The following is a 23,081-nucleotide window of genomic DNA, read 5'->3' on the forward strand; positions in this document are numbered from 1 at the left end:
ATATAAATGTAGGCTATGACTAGCATGCATACACATACATGCATGCAAACACACCTAGCCTGCAATCTGAAAAAAGCACTTAGGCGTGGATTCAATCATGAAATTAAAGTGTATGTCATATTTTTAAATGGAAGTGTTTTTAAAGGGCTATTGTACACAACAGACCTACAAATTGTTTGTATGTCGGTAGAGGATCTAAAAGACTAGCTAACATTCATTTAGAAATGTGGTGAGAGTAGCCACAGCCATTTAAAAGTAGTACAGGCGCAGCAATGAATATGACTTAAAGAAAATCGATACCTGGCGTGAAGTCCTATCTTGAGGCATTTTCTATACGACCAGTAACGTTACTTACGGGAGCGAATGGCAACGAAGGTGTTGGAGCTTAATTTCGGAGGCATCTGTATCTGTACTAACGTTATACATGCGGTCAGTCGTCTCGTTAGCAAGGTAGCTAACATTAAACTCGGTGAAAATGCCGAAAGCGGAACTGTCTAAAGTGTGGGTGTATTTTATTTGGATTTCAGAAACATACATGTTTTTTCCCACAAAGATTTTACAGATGAAAAAGCAATAGTTTAAATGTTTTATTTTTAGTTAGCCAGCAAGCCAGTGTAATGAGGTAGAGACTTCAGGCTTCAGTCCTTTGTACCCGGAGGTGTCACTCTGCAAATGCACTACCCAGTGAGCTATGAGGGAGGTAGATGTCAGGACTGCCAAGTTTTGCTCTTTACATTACATGCATACTTGTATATATGTCCAACATAATTTGTGTTTGTATCCAATGTTTTTATTGGCTGATGTACCAAAATGCCCAATGGGGAGAATATTCTTTATGGGCTTGGAGCATTTGTGATGATGTAATTAGGCAGGAAAAAGAAGCAGAAGGACAAATGCAAAATCCCCTACGTCTGGGGCTTTATTATGTGGACGTGTGAAGTTGTTTGTGTATTCTGTCTGTTGGAATGCGGTCAGAAGGTACAGAAATTAAAACATTAATTTCTGTACCTTCTGACCCATTAAGGAGAGAGAGTCTGTGGTCGTGGTTATTTCTGTAGGGAACCCTTCAAAATGCCAAACTCTCGGTGCTGTATAGGTATGGGGCATGCCGCCCCACCAAGCCATAACTTGGCAAATTTTGAGAAAACCGTTAAAGAGTCGCAAAAATCGACACACCCCTGCGTTGTTCTCAACAGACTTTTCAATGGATTGGTGCCTCATACCAATCCACTGTTATTCTGGATGGCACACGGCAGTGAACTTCCTGTCGGCTACTGAGCAAATTTTCATCTAGATACTTTCATGTACCTGCAAACCTCTGCTGCCACAGAGCATCTTTTTAGCATTGGAGGCCACGTATCGAGACCAGACTGCTGTTCATTAATGAACAAGTGTATGCCCTTTTTGAAACACTGATGTTCTTAAAATGTAATATGCAAAGTGTCCCCCTCAATGACGAACAAATGTAAAATATCAGTTGAATAATGCCCACTTTTTCCTGTCAAAGTGTATTGTGAATTGAATCAAATTAAAGTTAAATGAGACCAGTGAACTTTGTTTCTTAAATTGTAGCAATTAAAGGTATAAAAACTATTTCAAAATACATCAAGCAATTCAAAATTATTTGGATAAAAATACTTACAACAAGATCTCTTTTAAATTACTTCAAATACTTGCGATTTTTCCAAAATACATTTGCATATTTTTTTCTCTTCCAAATGACCGTTTTCTGTTTACCTTTGCATTCGCTTGACTGAAATTGAAATACCTAATAGCATTTCGACACAGGTCATGCATTTTACCCGGTGCTAAGTGAGGTTGTAGTCTACAGATTTACAGGTCAGGTTCAAACACAACACACAGGGCAATTGGAACGCCCATCTTTTGTCATCAAAAATGTGCAACATAGCCTATATACGCATTAAGACGTTCGTCCGTCAGTTCGTTTTTTTTCGGTAATTCTTTATTATCTTGAAATTAAACCTTGAATTTTGTACTTCTGTGAAGTTAAACCATTTGACCTATGATATTTTAAAAATGTTATTTTAAACGTTGAGGACGAACACGTGTGTATACAAAACACAGCTGTCAGGCAAACAAAATTCGCAAATCCCCCTTCCCATTCTTTTACACTGTCAACAGTTGGCTATTTTTCAGAGGTGGGGGTCCCAAACCATGATAATCATTGTTGGTAGAAACCCAGTACTATGTATTTATAAACTAGAAAGCGACACCAGATGGAGCAAAAGCCACTTATATCCACGCGGCATCATCATACTGCGCTTAGCCACAACTCGGCTCCTGGTTGTTCGGGACTTAGCTGGGTTAGCTTGCTCGCGCTTGGGAAGCGATATCATGTGACAGATTCCACACGGTGAAATTCCCCAGTATGGCGGAGCCAGAGAAATGCACTGATGGCTTGTAACCCGATTTTCAGTTCAGGTCTTGTCTCACTAATATCAGTTTTTGGAATAGTTTAAAGTCCAATCTGTTTTAACGGTTAGAATCGTTACTCTTTATATTTCCTACAATTATGGCGGACCGAGGCATGGATCTATCGTCTCTACCTAAAGAGGTCAGGGACCAGTTGGCTGAGTTGGATTTGGAGCTATCCGAAGGTAAGGCTGCGAGGAGCCCGATAAATCTAAGCAAAGGGGACGAAAGCTCGAAGATATTATTTTTGTGATTTTTCTGGATTTGATATGCGGTTACTTCGACACGCTTTACAACAAATACATAAATAACATTGAAGCGTTTCTAGTGCTGTGCCCTGTAAATGTCAATGCTTGCTAACTTAGTGTAGCGGACAGGCGAGAGGATTGATGTTGCTGTAGCGAGCTAGCCCGTTCCGACAATTTGGTGCATTGTACAAAAATCAATGTTAGCTAGCTAGTTGAATACTTTGTGATTTAGAAACAAATTTAGAAACAAATGCAGAGCAAGTTAACGCCATGCCTTGAGCTAGTTAGCTAGCTAAAATCAACTAATAACTGTAGTCTCTTAACGGCTTGCATCATTACCCATTGTTGGCAGTTACCAGTGGCGATTTAATCAAAAAATGTAGGCTAACACTGGCAAGAGTTTCTTTCAATATCCGAGTATCAGTCTAGCTGGATGGCAAAGTTATTACAATACTTTTTCGAGACAGAGTAGCCAAACATGAATGGCTAGCTTGCTAGCTGCTTGCCCCAAGGTATCGAGCAATTGACATCAACGCTGTTGTGTCGACATCCGTTTGTCAATATTTTATTTGCCAGCAGTCATGTCAGTTGTCTTTAATATTCAGTTGAACCAAACGGACTGGGGTCTTTTGGCGTGAAGGGTAAAACAAGGATGAACAAAACATTCTCCACCCCGTTGAAGGACGAATAATGATTATGAGTTGTGGTGCTGAATAGGGTGTTATACAACTCCAATGTGTCCAGGACAATAATGTTAGCGCATGCTGTGATTAATGAGGGTGCTGCTTCGGGAAAAATAATTTGGGTATAAAATGAGTTGCGTCAGCTGAAGGATCTTTGTTCTGCTTTTGGTGTCGAGGCGGAAAAGACCTAATATGACCTCTGGCACGGTGCAAATATTATTTAGGAAATTATTTAGGATTTTTATTATGGCACATAATGGCCATTTTATATACTTTTATTTAACCGAAGTGACAGTCGATTTAATACAATTACATAGAATAAAATTAACATGTTTTGTTATATAATGTGCCTTTGGTGAGTCATTGTGTGGTGTGGCCCTGTGTAGGCTCCTGGCCCAGGGTTTTGTGAGTAATGCAATGTGTGGTGTGGTGGGCAGCATGAGTGTATACACACTGCACAGAACTTTGTCCCGCGCTGACTGTAATGGTGTCTTTGGAATAGTACTGGCAGTAAGCGTGTCCCGAAAGCTCCGCCCACTCACCGGCAGCTTCAGGCTCTCTACGGGAGTGACTCAATCCATAGGAGAGGTTTTTCTTCTGCTATAACAATGGTTACCAGGAAGCATGCGATAACACACTTGGCAACATATCGGATTTAGTCCCGCAAAAGTGGACAATGCTTGTCTGTTTGCTAGTGAATAGCCAAACAGTCACGAAAGGAGCAAAAATGTATTTATACATTGTAAATATACAAAAATAAAATAATAACAGGGACATCTGCTATTTCTGCAAAGGAAAAAAACAAGGCTCATTTAATCTCTGTGGAAATCTTGGTTACCTTGAATGACTGAAGCCGCTTACCTCAAATTACATTTGTTTTAATTTTGAAGCCTAACATACACCAGAAAAAGGTAACTGAGGGACTGTTCACCCAGAAATAAAATTAAGCTCTATTTCTATTTACCCAGTTCTATGTATCCATCCAGATAGGATTGCAAGGTTTGACGGGTTTTCTAGATATCTGGTGTCGCTCACCCTCATACAACGGATCTCAACAGTGCCAACGTACGTGGGGCTCAAACCACCAAAAATTTACGTTAAAAAAACTCAACCGCAATGATTGTGCAATCAACAGCAGTCGACACCAAATGTATTGACTCAGTTACTCACGCACATCCACAGACCTTGATGTGCGTGGTTTCCTCGAAAACTACTTTATGCCGAAGTACGCCAACTGCATATCTGTGCAAAAAGTCTCAACCAAAGCACAGCGGTATTCTGGGGCGGGGTGTCACCATTGCTAAAACAGTGTCGAAGCAACGTTGTAAAACGACGACGACACTGCGCCTCATGTTACACGAACTGAACTGTGAAGTTTAGTTTGTGCAATATGGGAAGAGTGAAAGGTCGGAGCATGCGCTTGGATGGAATGTAAGATGCACACTACAAAGAGCATGACTTTAAGCAAACAGGTGCAGCAGCATCCACCTGGTGCACAGCACACCTGGTTTTATGCTGTGCAGCTTGCAGCTTACCAGTAATGCATGCAAAGAGGATGACGGTAGATCAGCAATTTAGGACAAACGCACATGCATCATTTCAAGTCCAATATCAACGTTCAATTCAGCTGGGGAAAAGACACCCTTGATTGGCGGCTGGGTGTCATTCAGGATTGTGTTCCTATGTGCGAATATTCCACTGGGAAAAAGTGGAAAATCACATATTGCATGCATCTTTAAACATTCGTCATAAAGGGTCAGCTGGTAGAACTCAACAGCTTCATCAGAAGTGTACCCCACAAAATGACTGATGGCGTATGTGGCTACAGATTAATCAACAGACAGGACAGGTAGTTATTTTTGAGTTATTTTATTTGGTCTTAAAGGAAAATCTGTCAGCTGATAGCCTACTTGCTGATACTCTGTATCACAACACTGTGAATTAATCCTTCCCTTGTGGATTGCAAATCAATGTCCTGCACAGCAAAGACAAAACATTGAAATATACTTCCAAATAATAAAAAAGGCAAAACGGTGCTCATCCATTGTAACCAACCATGTGGGTGCTGAAAGATCTCTTCATATGGATGTTTTTACCAAGCATCATTCATCAGTGACAGAAGAAACCAACACTGATTATGATTAGAGATGGGTATCGTTTGGATTTCATAGAATTCTATTGATACTTTACTACTACTTCTCTTATCAATACTGATTTTTGGTTTGGTTCTTTATCGATACTGTTATTAGGGTCATGGTGGTAGAGGGAGGAGGGGTGGACTGGGTCATGGTGGTATAGGGAGGAGGGCTGGGCTGGGTCATGGTGGTAGAGGGAGGAGGAGTTGGCTGGGTCATGGTGGTAGAGGGAGGAGGGCTGGGCTGGGTCATGGTGGTAGAGGGAGGAGGGGTGGGCTGGGTCATGGTGGTAGAGGGAGGAGGGCTGGGCTGGGTCATGGTGGTAGAGGGAGGAGGAGTTGGCTGGGTCATGGTGGTAGAGTAAGGAGGGGTGGGCTGGGTCATGGTAGCTGGAGCTTCAGTCTGACTGTCTATAAGTTGCCAAATCTTTAAACTATATTGGTAGCTAAATGATTGGCTTTCGTTCATTAGCCAATTTTTAATAATTCATTATTAGCCTTGCGAACTCTGTATTAACGGTTCTAATACATTACATTACAGGCATTCAGCATATGCTCTTATCCAGAGCGACTTGCACAACTCTTTACATAGCATTCACATTGCATCCATTTGTACAGCTGGATATACTGAAGCAATGCAGGTTAAGTACCTTGCACAAGGATACAACAGCAGTGTTACTAGCTGGGAATTGAACCTAGGATGGCACCATGAGAGATGGAGAACCGTGAGCAAAGCAGTTGAAATCTGCACATTTCTGCAGAGTTTTATTATGTTTGGTTGGCAGATGCTTGGGTATTGCTTGCATTGCCTCCCTTACTGGAAATAGTCTTATTGCATTTGTGAAACATGACCGCACGTGACCGTTTGTGTGTCTCGTGCGCTGGGGTTGTTTCATGAACGCGGTGGACATTTGGTCATTCCACATTAGGGGTGGGGGAGAGAGGGGTGCTTCCCTTTCATGCGATCTGTATCCAGATGTCTTATCAGGATAAAGAATAACGCAATGCAAGGTGTAAATGGGGTCAGAGAGGGAAAGCAGCAAGATTTTTTGTTACGCTGCGACAAATTCCTCAAAACTTGGCGCTATGGAAATCTCACGCTATAATTTCTCCGGTACCAATAGCAGAACCGATAATGTTGAACCTTATCAATACTCCGGATTTTACTCATTTTGAACTGGTTCCTATGTAGAACTAGGTTTCCAGGGGCACCTATGATCCAATTTAATCTTGAATTTTCATTTAAAATGTGTACATTTATCTTTATTATTATTGTTTCCATCGATCCATCCATCCATGTTCTAACCTGCTTATCCCTGGTCAGGGTCATGGGGGGACTGAAGCCTATCCCAGCATGCATTGGGCAGGAGGCAGGAATACATCCTGGACAGGTTGCCATAATATATTCACTCAGACACTCATACCTAGACTTTCCAATTAGCCTACCTGCATGTCTTTGGACTGTGGGAGGAAACCGGAGTACCTGGAGGAAACCCACACGGACACGGGGAGAACATGCAAACTCCACACAGAAAGGCCCAGGCCAAAATTCGACCTTCTTGCTGTGAGGCAGCAGTGCTTGGACACCATTCCACGCTTTATTATTATTTAATAATCCTAAATAATCAGGACCAAATTTAATATGTGAATAGCCTATCCTTTATAAACATCACTGCAAATCCCTTTCTGTCCCTGATGAGTGGTAATTATCTATGATAGGCGTGGTGCCATGTTTGACGCCTGGCTTGACAAAAAGGTGGAGGATTGAAGCAAAGACTAGAGCACAGAGCAAGAGTCCTCTGGTTACACAGGTGCTCAGTCTGCCTGCACAGGTGCTCAGTCTGCCTCTACAGCCCAACACTGAAGGTTACTCCTCACACCATGGCCATGCCTGCTCAACAGTCTGTTTCGCACTGGAGCACCTGAAGCCCCAAAACCGATGAAGGACATCTAAGGTAAAACGAGACCCCCAGTGGAGACAGGAAGGGCGATACTCAACATGAGAACGGACTATTCTGTCGAATACCATACGATTTAAGGGTGGAATGAAGTCTATGATGCGAGAAATGGGAATTAAAAGGGAGTGAGTGTCACCTGTAGACCTTGGACCTTATGAATCAAACAAAATAATACAAAGTGTGAACGTCTTTCCCTGAACCAGTAGGGGGAAAAGCAAGCGTCTTTTTAAAATTTTTATTCTTTGAAGGTAAAGTTTTGCCAAATGGGTTAAACCTCAGGAATATACTTAAGGTGCTCTGTTGTCTTCATGGATTCGGATTGGACATAAATGGTTTGGATTAACGATGGGCTTCTTTTAAACTCCAGTTAACCAGATAAGTCAGGTGTGACCACATACCCTAAGACCTCAAAGAAACGGCTAAAATGAAACTTGATATTAGGCGAGGCTAGGCCTTCGGGCAAATTACTACGAGGTAATGTTGCAAGGACCTCACTCTCATTTATACCATTGAATGATATTTCTCTTTGTTGGACGTCAGTCGGTAGTAGTTACAGTGGGATTCTGGGTCCACGCGATTTCATTAAGAGTTAAAAAAAAATATTTTAAATGAAATATTATAATGAAATGGTGCGTGGGTGCTGGTCTCCCATTTGGAGACACAGTGCCGGCATTTTTATGTTCAGTTTTAACCGTGTTTCTTTGCGATACACACCAAAGACTGCTACTGGAGGTGTTTATATTTAATCTGAGATTTGAGAGCGCCTTCTAGGAGAGAGTGGTCTGTGCTGTGAAAGAAACTGAGGGTGTGCTTATTCACTGCAGGGTCCACTGTTCTGCTGCTATAGGTGACAGGGAAAAAACCCAAGTTCTGTTTGCTGGTTGGATATGAGAGTAGCAGACGACAAACAAATGGTGTAACCATGGCCTTCCAGGGTTTTATCCTCAGTGGGTCAGTGCTGGAGAGAGGGAAGGAGGGGGAGGGTGAGAGAGAGAGAGAGAGAGAGGGGGGAAGGTGAGGGAGAGAGGGAGTGAGAGGAAGTGAGAGGTACAGAGTGGTAGAGAGGGAGAGTGAGAATGGTAGAGAGGGAGGGAGGGAGGGAGAGAGAATGGGAGAGAGAGAGAGAGAGAGAGGGAGAGAGAAAATGAGAGAGAGGGAGGGAGGGAGGGAGGGAGAGAGAGAAAAGGTTTCCCGGGAGGCAGTCAGTGTGCTGTGGAGAGCGAGCAGAAGATCGCGGCTCGCGTTTTCCCATCTAGGTCACGGAGCGCTGGGAAGGCAGCCTGCCTCGCTCATTTGCAGTCTGAGTCACGGCGCTCGCCCGCGCTCGCACGGAGTCCTCGGCATCCGGACGGATCTCCCGCTTTATCCTCGCGCCTGGATTACATCATCGAGCGCTGAGGGGGGGTCGGGATTTGGCAGTCCCCTCGGTAGAGATGCGTGTCATATTCTCAGAATATCGGAGGGCACTTCTAAACGACTGCCTCTCGACAACAATACGCGCCGCTTAATTTCCAAGTCATTTGCGGCGTGCGATTCATCTCTCAAACACGCAAATTTAATGCTGATATTACGTGGGCTTCCAGCGTAATGGCGTGAACGATCTCCGGGAGACCTGCTAGGCTAGTGTTTCTGGAATAGTAACTCAGTGTCTGGAAACCAGTACCAGCTTTGGTACCTCAGTATTGATGCCAAATCAATACCGCGGCAAATCGCTGATAACCAAAAATTTCCCCTTAAATGAAATGTGACCTCAACACATCTTTTCATAAATATTTATGAATACAGTATCTGATGCAGAATATCATAAAAAAAAGTCACTCAAGATGTGAGCTCTTTGTCGACAGTGTTAAACCCTGTTAAACCACCGAAATACCTTCATCTACACTTGTCATGCACAGTGCGGTGAAGAAGTATTTGCCCCCTTCCTGATTTCCTCTAGTATTGCATATTTGTCGCACTGAAAGGTTTCAAATCTTCAGATAAAATGTAATATTAGACAAAGGGAAACTTGAGTAAACACAGAACACATTTTTAAGTTATTTCATTTAGTTAATAGTTAATAGAGACTTTGGTGGTGTCACAACTTCTGTTTATTAGCTAAAAAACTCGGCACACAATGTTTATGTGAATCTTCTCTGTCGCATTGTGCCAGGTGTCTGGCTGTCCCTCTGTTTTGCTTTTCAGATGAGGAGCTGACACCTGTGCCAGGTGAACTGCAGGTGTAGCTGGGGCCTGCAGGAGAGAATGGGGCTTAGCGTGCGCTCCTGGCCCGCACGCGAAAAACGCCTTTTTCCTTTTTCCCTCTTAGCTTTACTACGTATCATTTTAATTTTGTTAGTATCTTCACGGCCAAATCAACAAAATAACAAATGCCGAATGAACTTAGTTGAGAATTGAAATTTACCTTGGTTCGTTCTTTGGGGAGGGGGGAGGAGGAGCGGGGTGTTATTGGAAAAAACAAGTGTGCTTATTTGTTTTTCAGTAGTAATCCGATTAGTGAAGTAAAACCTTCGGCTTAAAAGTTTGAATACTGTTACCCCACTACAACAAATATGGTAATACCCACCAGCACAGTGTGTTTCTGGCGCAGTGTATCTGCTGTGTCCTTCAGTGTGTTTCTGGCGCAGTGTATCTGCTGTGTCCTTCAGTGTGTTTCTGGCGCAGTGTGTCTCCTGTGTCCTTCAGTGTGTTTCTGGCGCAGTGTATCTGCTGTGTCCTTCAGTGTGTTTCTGGCGCAGTGTATCTGCTGTGTCCTTCAGTGTGTTTCTGGCGCAGTGTATCTGCTGTGTCAGTGCTCCCGTGTCGTTTAGCGAACGCGGGCTGGCGGTCTGTTTACCGCGTGGCTGCGCTGGGACTCGGACACGCGACCAGCCGGTTACTCAACACCGGGGATCGGGCTCTCCTCAATTCTTAATGAACGCTCCCATCTGTAGGGTACCGGGCCATCGCTGTGCATTTCAGAAAGACCCTGAATTATTAACGCGCCGCTTTTTTAAAAACCCCGGCTGCATCGGGCTCACGTGCGAAGCCTTCGCCTGTACGGTCACGCGGTCCCGTTCACGGAGACTGGAGGAGCGCCTCGGAGACGGACGGTCACATGCGGTCCTGCCTCCCCCCCCACCCGGGCTCATCGCCAGAGCGCGATGTGACCCCACCGGCCCAGCTCCGGGAGGCGGTCCGACCGATTATCGGGATTCTAATCCCCGAGTCTGTTCCTATTCGTTCGCCCACCCCACTGGGACTCGATTGGGTGAGAGACAGGTTAGACCAGAACTGTCTGTGTCTGACAGCCGTCTGCTCGGGCAAGCCGATAACTCAGAGATCTGCTGCTTCCTGCTTCAGGCAGACTGTCACAATTAGGGAGAAAAATACTCCCCAGCACACAAGGGCTTACAGACTTTCTTATCCCCTGACACGCTTAATCAGTGAACGCAGAATCATTCTCCGCACCTCTGCGCGTGTTATGCCGTTATTATAACAGATTAACATGTCTTAAAAATATGCGCTTAAAATATGTTCCTGTCAAAACAACTTGAGGGAAAGCACTTCGTGTCCAGTGAAATGTGAATGACGGTAACATTAAACAATGAGGATAATTTTTCAGAAAAAAATATGTTTCACGATCTTGCCTCAAACTCTTGTCACATTCATCAAGTGGGGCTTTAACCCTCTGTTTGGAACCAGGGCCCTGAAGTCTTGTGCAGTGCTTCATTTCGCAGTGTGTTTACTTAGAAAGAAAAAAGGTATGTTGTGGTGGAATTCAGGGGGTTGAGGGGTGGCATACCTCTAGAAAGTCAAATCTAGAAGTCTTGGAATGTCCCATCATTGCAGAAAGTGACAGAGAAAGTGTACAAGCGTCTGTGAAGTTACTTTTATACTTTCCTTTTCTCTTGACCAGGGATGGGAAACTCTGATGATAGAAATGGTCATTAAATTTTGGTCCCCGCTACCACGGGGCCTGATTGCAAATCCACATGCTCACCACCATTACTCAGTTAGCCGCTCGTGTTCGTGATTATTATACTGATGCTTTAGTTGTTTCAGATGCTTTATGGTGTTCAGTTATAAAGAACAAAACTGCTGCTGAACAGAAACAAGAGGTCCATGTTTTCTCAGTTCCGCACATTAGTATTACTGCAGACAGACAGGATTATCTCAAACTCATCATTCTTTGAGATTTGAATTAAAGGCTGCAATGCATGGTACAAAATTGAAGTAAACCCGAATACTGAGTGCAATTAGCATCTTTCATACTGCAGTTCCACTCTACCCTCCCACTGCCTGACATTCTTAGTGCATCAACTCAAAGATCATTCAGCGTCACCGAAAGACAACTCTGTAGGAAGTTCTGTCTTAATTAGTTCTGTCTTAATAGGCACACAATAGACTTGATGTCAAATTCAGCTTCAAATTAACATCTCTCACCTGCTACGGGACTACAGATGAAAATGAGCTCTTGAGCTAACTCTGGCACTGTACCATTTGACGCAACTGCGGAAATGTTGATTACTGTGTGTTGTCCCTTTAAAATAAATAAATAAATAAATAAAAAGCTTCATTAGCCAGCCTGTTTCTTTTGATGTGCTTCGCGGTTGTGAAGTTGCTCTCGCGGACGTGAGTACTTTCCGAACACGTTGTCCGTTGACGGCGCGAAACCCAGGAGGAGTGGGAAGCGTTACATTACAGGCATTTAGCGGACGCTCTTATCCAGAGCGACTTACATTGTATCCAATTATACAGCTGGATATACACGCAGGTTAAGTACCTTGCTCAAGGGTACAATGGCAGTGTCCTACCCAGGAATCGAACCTATGACCTTTTGGTTACAAGCCCAGTTCCTGACCCACTGCGCTGCACTGCCGCCTCCTGTCGAAACGGGACTCCTTGCAGGTGGGCAGGCGTGTCGGATCCGGGCGGTCGGATGAAAGGCCGTCTGTAAAAAGGTCTGGTTCATTGTCGGAATGCGTTTTTGTGTGCGTTGAGATCAAACACTTTGGTCTTGTCCTTGCGAGCTGCACATTCAGGCGATTCAGGCTGTACGGTGATATCTGCCAGGAAGGCCACGTCACAGAGAGTGTATCCCTGCATTCACTGCAGCCAGCGCCTTCTGATGCAGGATTTAAAGAACTTCTCCGAGCACTTAGCCTGGCTCTTCCATCTTATCCCTGTGTGCATCAGTAAATCTCAATAAGGAGAATGCTCCTCTCGCAAAAAAAGTCTGTTAGCTTCCTGTGACTGAGAGACCTGTCCCCCCTCTTAGATCTGATTGGCTCAAAATAGGGCTTAGGTGCTGACTTTGCATAACAGCGACTGCGGTTGGGTCCGGCTTTACTGCCTGCATCAACTCAACGTGTCATCTCCCTATATTTAGCTGCATTTACAATGCACTGTTCTGGTTTTCATACAATAAAATAATATTCCACTATATCAGAAAGATGTTGCCAATTTTTGAGCTGCTCATAAACTGGTGCATCAAACTCAACACATGACTGAGCCACCAGTGAATGCTTACACTACAGTATGTGAAATGCCTGCATTAGAGAATAGTGCAAACCTCATGAAAGACTCGGTTTCATTGCGGTGTGGATTCTAACAAAGCAAACCACGACAAGCCACTGTGCTAACACTGCCCAGGGTATGCTAACAATTCCCCAGCTATTAGTTAGCCCCCAATACAAATATGTAGATTATTAGTAGCCAAAGCTTACCTCTTTAGACCAATGCGAAAATAACAATGTCAAAAATATGCTGCAACATAAACTATTTAAATGTTATAAGCGGTAACATGGCAAAAGTTGGCTTTAGCCATGCTGATGAGTTTGCAAAATTAGTAAAATATTCCGGAAAAGAAGTGCTGTAATTTCTGCGTGGTGAAACCAAAATGTGTAAAAAATACCCTTTGAGTAAAGCTGAAAATGTGCACTCTGACCGCTTGTGAATTGTTTGATTGTCTGACATGTCTAAAATTGTGGAGTACAGAGCCAAATCAAGAAGAAATATGTCTTTGTCCAAAACCGTATGGAGTTCACTGTATATGTTTTAGGCAGTGTGTAAATATTTGAAATGCCTCTCATGCTTTGTGTCATTGTAACTCATACCTTTTGTTCACGGTGAAGGTTTGATTAACTTTGGTGTCTAGAATTCCCTTTTTATTTCTTTTACTGGCCCCCAATTTTGGCTTATCTGGTTATAACACCAGTGCACAATTCCCTGATCTAACACCTTTTAAAGGATGGGAGATTTAAGACTGGGCACGTTGGAGAATGAGGCATTTCTCAACCCTGGCCCTGGACCCACGTAACCAGCAAATTCCTGTAATTGTAGTTTTTTTTTGCCGAAATTTAGGATTTAAATATTTAACACATGGAAAAGGCTGCGTACAGCTTATGTAGCTAATCCAGCGCAGGTAACGGATGAACTGTGTAAATGTTATTATATGCGGAATTTATGGCATGCGCCCGTTGTTTGTTTCGTTTGCGTCGTGCTCTGATTGCCTCACGTTTTTGGCACCACTGTTATAAGGATTTATGGAGGGTATGCATGCCTAAAATTCCAGTAAATTTGAAAGACTGATTTGGGAACTCAGTAGAGATTTATTGTCTGGGTAAGCAGTAAGAGTGATTATATAACGAGCACTAGAAAGGTGTTAAATGGAAGGTTTAATGAATAAATACAAATAAATTTGATGAATGGGACTGTGCTTGGTTGTTTTCTTTCTACCACGTAGAGACACAGAAAAAATATTTTTTTCCGGCTATAGCCTAAATGGCCCTTTTTTTAGCTGCGACCGCAGCTCTGTACCTCTGTCTGTTGGTTGGTTGGTCGGTTGGTCAGTTGGTCCACAAAAAGTGTCCCACCCCTTAGTGGCCACAGTTTTCGCCCCAGGAGGCTGAAATTTGGCATGGACGTTGGTCATGACCGAGGGTAGAGCTGAGTAACTTTCAAGGCCGATCGACCAAGAGGGGGCGTGGCGATGGGTGTGGCCTATCACAAACAGGCGCATAACTCCCAAATGGAGTCACATGTTTGCACAAGATTTTGTGGAAAGGTTGGTCATGAGCCAAAGAAGAGGTCACGTGTTTGCGTGAGGGTGTGTGCGTGGATGCGTGCACACATGGATGCATGCGCATGTGTAGTCGCAGCTATTGCGGATTCGCGCTTGTTTCCTCCCTGCTTTGGAATGACATTCCCCCACTGATCTGGGAGAGCGCAGACCGGCCTGGGCTCTCCTATAGGGCACAAAATGGCGTCTTGCCAAATGCTTCTGTTAAAACATCGACTGCCTTGTTCATTACTTTAAATTGCCGAAACGTTAGAAACCACATTAGAAATGGCCTTTTCACAATGAGTCTCTTGTTTTTCTTCCACAAAATCCTGTAGCTAGCCAGCAAAGCCACAGTTCTACAGGTCACAGAAAAGCCCATAGCCCATAGTCAGACATGGCAGCCTCCATGAATTGGCTTCATGCACCATCGAGCAGCTTCCATAGGAATCTATGGAACTGGTAAATGGAAGCTGTCTCCAGTTCTTGTATATCTCGATGGTACATACGAACTCTAACATGTTTCATGTTTTGAATCATTGAAACTTATGTATTTTTTATTATACTGCCAAATTTGATTGCCAGTAAGACTACACATGCAAAAAAAGTAGGCTAAACTTCTCTATACCTTTTAAAAACCTGTGCAGAATTTTGGTGAATATGGAACACAATAGGCATGGTAAGTAAGCCTATGACCTCATTCTGGTGTAGGGGTCTTTCTTTATGAACATATGGAATCAGTCGGAATTGTGCATCAATGAGGGCATTTGGGTCAGTCTTCCTTCTGGAAAGACTAGACCTCATTCTCATTCACACATTTTGATCACACATTAATATAAGTGTGAGATTTTAACGTTGTACGCCGTAGCTGTATCGGTGTACTGATAACACCATGTCTGTTCAAGTAGGAACAAGATGTGGTGACTAATGGGATTCATCACCCCGTCTTGTTCAGTGAACACAAATAACCATTCCTTCACAGGAGAGTTGATATGGATATTCTCCACTTACATATACATGAATATACTTCAGTAAAATGTCTGGCAAAAATAATCATGTCTGTCTCTTATTCATTCATTTCTGTTTTTTTGTTGCGTTTTCTGAGGCCACACCTGTCTGTTCTCTTCTGCAGTAGGCTGTCATTTAAGGGCACCATAATGTTTGGGAAATATTGACCCCAAATCTGACCAATCCTTGTCCATTTAAGGGGTGTTTTGTTTAAGGCTTCATAATTATAGGTGTGAGCATCACAGAGACTTGAAAAGTGGCTTAAATAAAGCAACATACTTTATTTACAGGACTTCTGGTATTCAGATTTGTTTATATTCATAATTTAGGTAAAAATAAAGTGGCACAAATGCAATTTTCTTAGGCGAGAATGAAATAAATTAAGTTGTTCCTTCAATTTGAAATTTAATACTGAAAGATTGCATATATAACGAAGGTAAAACTATGCATGTCCTGGATCATAAACTCCTTGATCACAAGTGTCCGAAGTCTGAGGGTGATATGCAGAACTACTAAAGATCTATGAAGCCAACTTTCAAATAACATTCAAGGTGTGTGTTTGGCGGCCAAAGGCTGGAACTGGACTCAGCCTTCCAACACTGATAAAAATGGGACAGATAAGCTTTGATGGAGGAAGCACAGTTAACCAGCACACTCCGTAGTATTTCTTATGGTAAATGGTAAATGAACTGCATTTATATAGTGCTTTTATCCAAAGCGCTTTACAATTGATGCCTCTCGTTCGCCAGAGCAGTTAGGGGTTAGGTGTCTTGCTCAAGGACACTTCGACACTTATTAGCCGCAGAGGCTATAACAGCTAGGTAAGAGGATGGTTACAGTTGATACACCCGTTGAGGCAGATAGGAAAGCACACTACTAAGTGTGCTTTTTCCACTGCGTCCTCATTCCTGGCTGATGTGTCCCATTTCTATGAGTGTTGGAAGGTTAGGCTCCAGTTCCTGCCTTTGAGGCTGGTTATAAAACAGACACCTTTAATGTTGCTTGTTGTTAAGTTTAGTGCAGCCTCTCAGGCAGGTAATTAGTCAAATAATGCCTTGCGTGCCGACGCCTGTTTTTCATAGTATGGTTGCTGGACTCAGTTGCCAAATTTGTGGAGGAGGGTGGTGACGCGCGATTGGCTGAAGCTCTGGGGGGTGGGGGTGGGGGTGGGGGGGGGGCGGGTTGGGGGGGAGCCTTCAAGGCTACAGCCTCAGAGTCGCGTCAGGGCAAACAAGGCATGCTGGTTACTGGGAAACAGGATGCAGTTCCCACGACTCAAAAACCTGTTGTCGACCTGCTCCCTTCTCTCTCTCACACACACACACACACACACACACACACACAAGCCTCATTGTGTCTTTATGTACAGTACTTCTTTGAGACTAGCCCAGATTTGTATCTTTGTGAAATCTTGAGTGATAATACAAGTCCGTGTACAGAACCTGCCGAGCGTACGTTACAAAGCGTGCGAGTTTTCCCGCTATAGCGTTTGAATGACGGTTTAACTGTCATCCCAACCTTTATCGCTACCTTTCGGCTAACCCGGGGAGCGTGATTCACCGTTGTGGCACCACTCCCTCCACCCCACCCAGCCCAACACGCTAAGGATCTTGTTTCAGTTTATAAGCCGTATATGCTGAGGAACCCATATCAGCGTATAAGCCATCTATGATGAGGAACCTGTTTCAGTGTATAAACCATATCCTAAGGAACCCTTTTTAGCATGTATGCCATATTTGATTACAAACCTGTTTCATTGTATATATGTTACCTGTTTCATTGTATATTAGTTAGGCTATATATGATTTGGAACCTGTTTCAGTATGTAAGGCATCTGCTAGCAGGGTTTTTCCTGGCTGAAACAGAGCTTAGGTGGGGACTTGGTGTGACGGCGACTGCAGTCGAGCCAGCTTTACTGCCTCCGTCAACTCCACGTGTCGTCTCCCGATATTTACAATGTACAGTCTGGCCTTCCAGAAACTTCCACAATGCATTGAGATGGTGGCTATAAAAAAATAAAACGCGTGACAAAAAATGGGAACAATTAAAATATTTATTGAAGGGTTAGCCTACATATTGTAGGTGACAGAACTGGGGGGAAAAATAATATGTAATATAATATATATAATTAATTTTTGTCCCTCACACTTATAATATTTATATATATAATACCCTTTAACTGAATTAATCTGCACAAATGCCACCTTAATCTATTCAGATTGTTTTTATGCATTCACAGAACCATTCTTTTTGTCACTGGTATCTGCACAGATAGGCAGAAAACAGTAGCCTATAGGTTAATACAGTAGAATCCACTTAATTGCATAACCATTTCTCATTAATTTCGTAGTAAAGAGATTGCATGTTTGCATGAACAGTTAACGCATATTTTGGAATCATGTCCTATTACATTGCATAATCTATAAATGTATATTTAATGTCGGCAGGCTGTTGTAGCATAAATAAATCAAATTGCCTTACAAAGACACAAAACTAAAATATCTAAAATATATTTATTAATGGTAGATGGACTGCATTTACATAGCACTTTTTTCAGCAAGCACAACTACACAAAGTGCTGTACGATTAATGTCTCTCGCTCACCCATTCACGCACACCGACGGAGAAAGGCAGCCATGCAAGGCGCCAACCAGCTCGTTAGGGGTTTGTTGTCTTGCTCAAGGACACTCCCCCCCCCCCCCCCCCCCCCCCCCCCCCCCCCCTCCCCCGCGCCTTCCCCGCCCCCCCCCCCCCCCCCCCGCAGGGGGCCTGAGCTAATGTCGTCGTACCAGTTTCAGTGTGTAAGCTTTAATAAGGAAACCTGTGGCATCATTGATAAAATAATCTTGGAATTCATAATGAAATGTGAGTGTACGGTAGTCTCCTAACATGTTCCTACGAGCGGTTTGTAAAATATCCATACACACAAATAAATGTCAAAATCCTTCCTACGCATGGTCTGTTTAGAAATAAAAAATCCATCCTAAAATTATGCGCGCGTGAATGAGCTAATCAAATCCTCCATCTGAACACCCCCAAATATACGTATATGGACTGCGATATATACTCCCTGCACCATTACATTTATATGTGCCCGTTTTATATTTTATTATGCCTCTGCGATGGAAAAGCCGTGGCCGGAGGCATTGTGTTTTCGGGTTGTCCGTCCGTCCGTCCGTCCGTCCCATTCTCATGAACGCGATACCTCAGGAACGCCTTGAGGGAATTTCTTCAAATTTGGCACAAACGTCCACTTGGACTCAAGGATGAACTGATTAGATTTTGGTGGTCAAAGGTCAAGGTCACTGTGACCTCACAAAATACGTTTTTGCCTTGAGGGAATTTCTTCTAATTTGGCACAAACGTCCACTTGGACTCAAGGATGAACTGGTTAGATTTTGGTGGTCAAAGGTCAAAGGTCCTAGCTGGCCTTCCTTAACAGCTTGTTGAGACTGCTGATCTCCAAGCCTTGATACCACTACCCCAGCACTACACCGTGAAAAACAGAGCACTGGCTACTGGTTGACGGAGGCATACAACCGCAAGGCAGTATTTCTAGTTTTATATTTTTTATGGATATATTTTGTATTTGTATCTTCTTTTCCCCCTTTTTTCACTGCACTGAAATTATTGCAACTGGCCCTTTAAAAACAATTCAGTCAAGACCCTTAACTGCCTTCAGTGTAACACAGGTGATCTGTATATAGAGGCCTCCTTGTGTCCTTTGTGATTTACACTGAAGAATGCCAACACTGGAAAGTTTGTCTTCGTCTTCTATTAGGCTAAAACTTAGCCTAAAGCGTCAAGCTTGTATGAGGCTTCTTTTGGTCTGCGGACCCTTCTGTTTTGCTTTTTTCTTTGTTTCATTACTTTTTGCATTTTTAAATATATTTTGTAGGACCATTTTTCTTTTTTTTAACTTATTTTTTTAAATTTTTCTACAGTTATATTAATGGACAAGGTGGCAACCATGAGGAATAGTTTGTGCACATACTCTAGAGTTTGCATATGCCCAAGTTTGTAGTTGTGTAAATCTCAGTCTTCAAGCAAGATCAGAGCTGTTGAACTCCAGATCAAATCCATGAATAGAAACATTTTATAAACGAGGCCCCTGTTTTAGTGCATATGCCTCATATACTAAGAAACCTGTGCCTTTTGGTGTATGATTTTATGGGCCATGGCTTGTGGGAGATGTGAATCTGGTAAGATTTGGGCGGAGGTGGGAGGAAATGAAGGTAGATTGAACGGAAGGTGCTGGAAGTAAACAGTTTGAGGAATGTTAGTGTGGGGGAGGCAAGGGGAGCGAATGTGTGTGGGGATAAACTCACAGTCCTCACTGTCTGACACACACTCAGAGTGTGTGGGGATAAACTCACAGTCCTCTCTGTTTGACTCAGACTCAGAATGTGTGAGAATAAACTCACAGTCCTCACTGTTTGACTCAGTCTCAGAGTGTGTGTGGGGATAAACTCACAGTCCTCACTGTTTGACTCAGACTCAGAGTGTGTGGGGATAAACTCACAGTCCTCACTGTTTGACTCAGGCTCAGAGTGTGTGGGGATAAACTCACAGTCCTCACTGTTTGACTCAGAGTGTGTGGGGATAAACTCACAGTCCTCACTGTTTGACTCAGACTCAGAGTGTGTGTGGGGATAAACTCACAGTCCTCACTGTTTGACTCAGACTCAGAGTGTGTGTGGGGATAAACTCACAGTCCTCACTGTTTGACTCAGACTCAGAGTGTGTGGGGATAAACTCACAGTCGTCACTGTTTGACTCCGACTCAGAGTGTGTGGGAATAAACTCACAGTCCTCACTGTTTGACTCAGACTCAGAGTGTGTGGGGATAAACTCACAGTCCTCACTGTTTGACTGAGACTCAGAGTGTGTGGGAATAAACTCACAGTTCTCACTGTTTGACACACACTCACAGTGTGTGGGGATAAACTCACAGTCCTCACTGTTTGACTCAGACTCAGAGTGTGTGTGGGGATAAACTCACAGTCCTCACTGTTTGACTCAGACTCAGAGTGTGTGTGGGGATAAACTCACAGTCCTCACTGTTTGACACACACTCACAGTGTGTGGGGATAAACTCACAGTCCTCACTGTTTGACTCAGACTCAGAGTGTGTGTGGGGATAAACTCACAGTCCTCACTGTTTGACTCAGACTCAGAGTGTGTGTGTGAATAAACTCACAGTCCTCACTGTTTGACACAGACTCAGAGTGTGTGGGGATAAACTCACAGTCCTCACTGTTTGACTCAGACTCAGTGTGTGGGGATAAACTCACAGTCCTCACTGTTTGACACAGACTCAGAGTGTGTGGGGATAAACTCACAGTCCTCACTTTGACTCAGACTCAGAGTGTGTGTGGGAATAAACTCACAGTCCTCACTGTTTGACTCAGAGTATGTGGGGATAAACTCACAGTCCTCACTGTTTGACTCAGACTCAGTGTGTGGGGATAAACTCACAGTCCTCACTGTTTGACACAGACTCAGAGTGTGTGGGGATAAACTCACAGTCCTCACTTTGACTCAGACTCAGAGTGTGTGTGGGAATAAACTCACAGTCCTCACTGTTTGACTCACATTGTGTGGGGATAAACTCACAGTCCTCACTGTTTGACTCCGACTCAGAGTGTGTGGGAACAAACTGTCGTCACTGTTTGACAGAGACGCAGAGTGTATTGCCTCTGGGCCTGATCAGTCACATGACTACGCACCGAATGCGTCTTGATTTTTCACGACTGGTTCTTAAATTTGTCAGAGTAATTGCTCGAAGGTAAATTGCCCCATCATGCTCAGACAGGTTACACCATACTTCTGTCAAGAATGAAATATCTCATTTGTGTACTGAGAGCTGTACTCTGTGTTAGTATCTACTCGAATATCAGGTCTTCACATGATTGTGAGTTTTGCACTGCTGCGTTATTTTGCATTTCTGAATTATCTTATGCTGTACCTGTGTGTGCTCTGTACTGTATCTGTGTGTGAGCTCTGTGCTGTACCTGTGTGTGTGTGGGGGCGACATAGCTCAGGAGGTAAGAGCGGTTGTCTGGCAGTCGGAGGGTTGCCGGTTCGATCCCCCACCCTGGGCGTGTCGAAATGTCCCCGAGCAAGACACCTAACCCCCAATTGCTCCCAACGAGCTGATGGGTACCTTGCATGGCAGCCTTTCACCGTTGGTGTGTGTGTGTGTGTGTGTGTGTGTGTGAATGGGTGAATGAGAGGCATCAATTGTAAAGCGCTTTGGATAGAAGCGCTATATAAAATGCAGTCTATTTGCTCTGTGCTGTACCTGTGTGTGCTCTGTGCTGTACCTGTGTGTGTTCTGTGCTGTACCTGTGTGTGCTCTGTGCTGTACCTGTGTGTGTGCTCTGTGCTGTACCTGTGTGTGTGTTCTGTGCTGTACCTGTGTGTGCTCTGTGCTGTACCTGTGTGTGTGTTCTGTGCTGTACCTGTGTGTGTGCTCTGTGCTGTACCTGTGTGTGTGCTCTGTGCTGTACCTGTGTGTGTGTTCTATGCTGTACCTGTGTGTGTGCTCTGTGCTGTACCTGTGTGTGTGCTCTGTGCTGTACCTGTGTGTGCTCTGTGCTGTACCTGTGTGTGTGCTCTGTGCTGTACTATGCCTCTCTCCAGTACTGCTCCATCTGTAGATGGCGGCAGCTTGTCGTGCTAGGGAGTGGTGCTTGTCTGCCCCGTGGGTGTTTTTTTTGTTTTTGGACATAGTTTCCTGCCCCACTTCCACAGTGGAGCCTTATGGGTAACTGCTATGGTGAGTCAGAGTGCCGTGGCTTTGATTGGCAGCCCTGTCGGCGGGGGCAGAGGCCTCGTTGGCGACAGGTCATGTGACATCCGGGGAGCGGGGAGCCGGATCACATGACGGGAACGAGGAATTGACCCAATTCGGGAATTTTGAGCTTTCCCCTAATAAGCTTTGTGTGCAGTCGGCTAAGTGCCTTTGGGTTTTTGCCAATTTAAAGAAGTAAACGCTCAAAGCTGCAGTCATTAAACTGACTTTAAAGACAATGTGAACCCTAGTGATTGTACTGTCAGTGAGTACAGTCTAAGGGAACATTAGGGCATTCATCTGATTTGTACAAGCAATTGTGCCCTCCCTGACTAAAAACATTTCCAGACCAACGGTTATAGGCTATATGTAACATTAGCAGAACATGAATGCAAATTGACTGTACTAACCTGGGTACATCTTGAGCATGTGCTACGGCTGTTAAATTTAGATTTGATAGTTAAATATATTTTGCACAGGAAAAAAATAATACACTTGAATTGTTCAAATTAATGTTTGAATATATAACCACATCTGCAAACTGGAAATGTATCTTGTTCCTTGTTTCAGAATATTAGCTCTTGCTTCTGAATGACCCAGTTTTCACTTGCGCGTGGTCGGTTAAACTAGCCTATCACGGAAGAGCTTGTTCACGCTCACACACTGGGCATAAACATGGCTGAAGTCATTCTGGATAAATGAGCTAAGCCTGCTTTGTTCTGAAAGCCAACGTAACAATGAGCTGAGAAGCCGAATGTAAGCTAACCGCTTGATAACTA

At 43.7% G+C, this 23,081-nt stretch overlaps 1 protein-coding gene across 2 annotated transcripts in view; it reads left to right on the forward strand.

The window, feature by feature from the left end:
• The first annotated feature begins 2,311 nt into the window (after positions 1 to 2,311).
• Positions 2,312 to 23,081, forward strand: part of LOC118211896 (disco-interacting protein 2 homolog B-A-like) — a 78,266-nt gene continuing 57,496 nt past the window's right edge. Inside the window, exon 1 of one of the 2 annotated variants that reach the window (XM_035389461.1) lies at positions 2,312 to 2,618. In XM_035389461.1, coding sequence (XP_035245352.1) covers positions 2,534 to 2,618 — 85 coding nt within the window. In that variant the 5' untranslated portion in view covers positions 2,312 to 2,533. The remainder of the gene's footprint in view (positions 2,619 to 23,081) is intronic. The other variant, XM_035389462.1, reaches the window with a different exon arrangement.

Source organism: Anguilla anguilla, chromosome 13, assembly GCF_013347855.1.
Source record: "Anguilla anguilla isolate fAngAng1 chromosome 13, fAngAng1.pri, whole genome shotgun sequence".
Classification (NCBI taxonomy): Eukaryota; Metazoa; Chordata; class Actinopteri; order Anguilliformes; family Anguillidae; genus Anguilla; species Anguilla anguilla.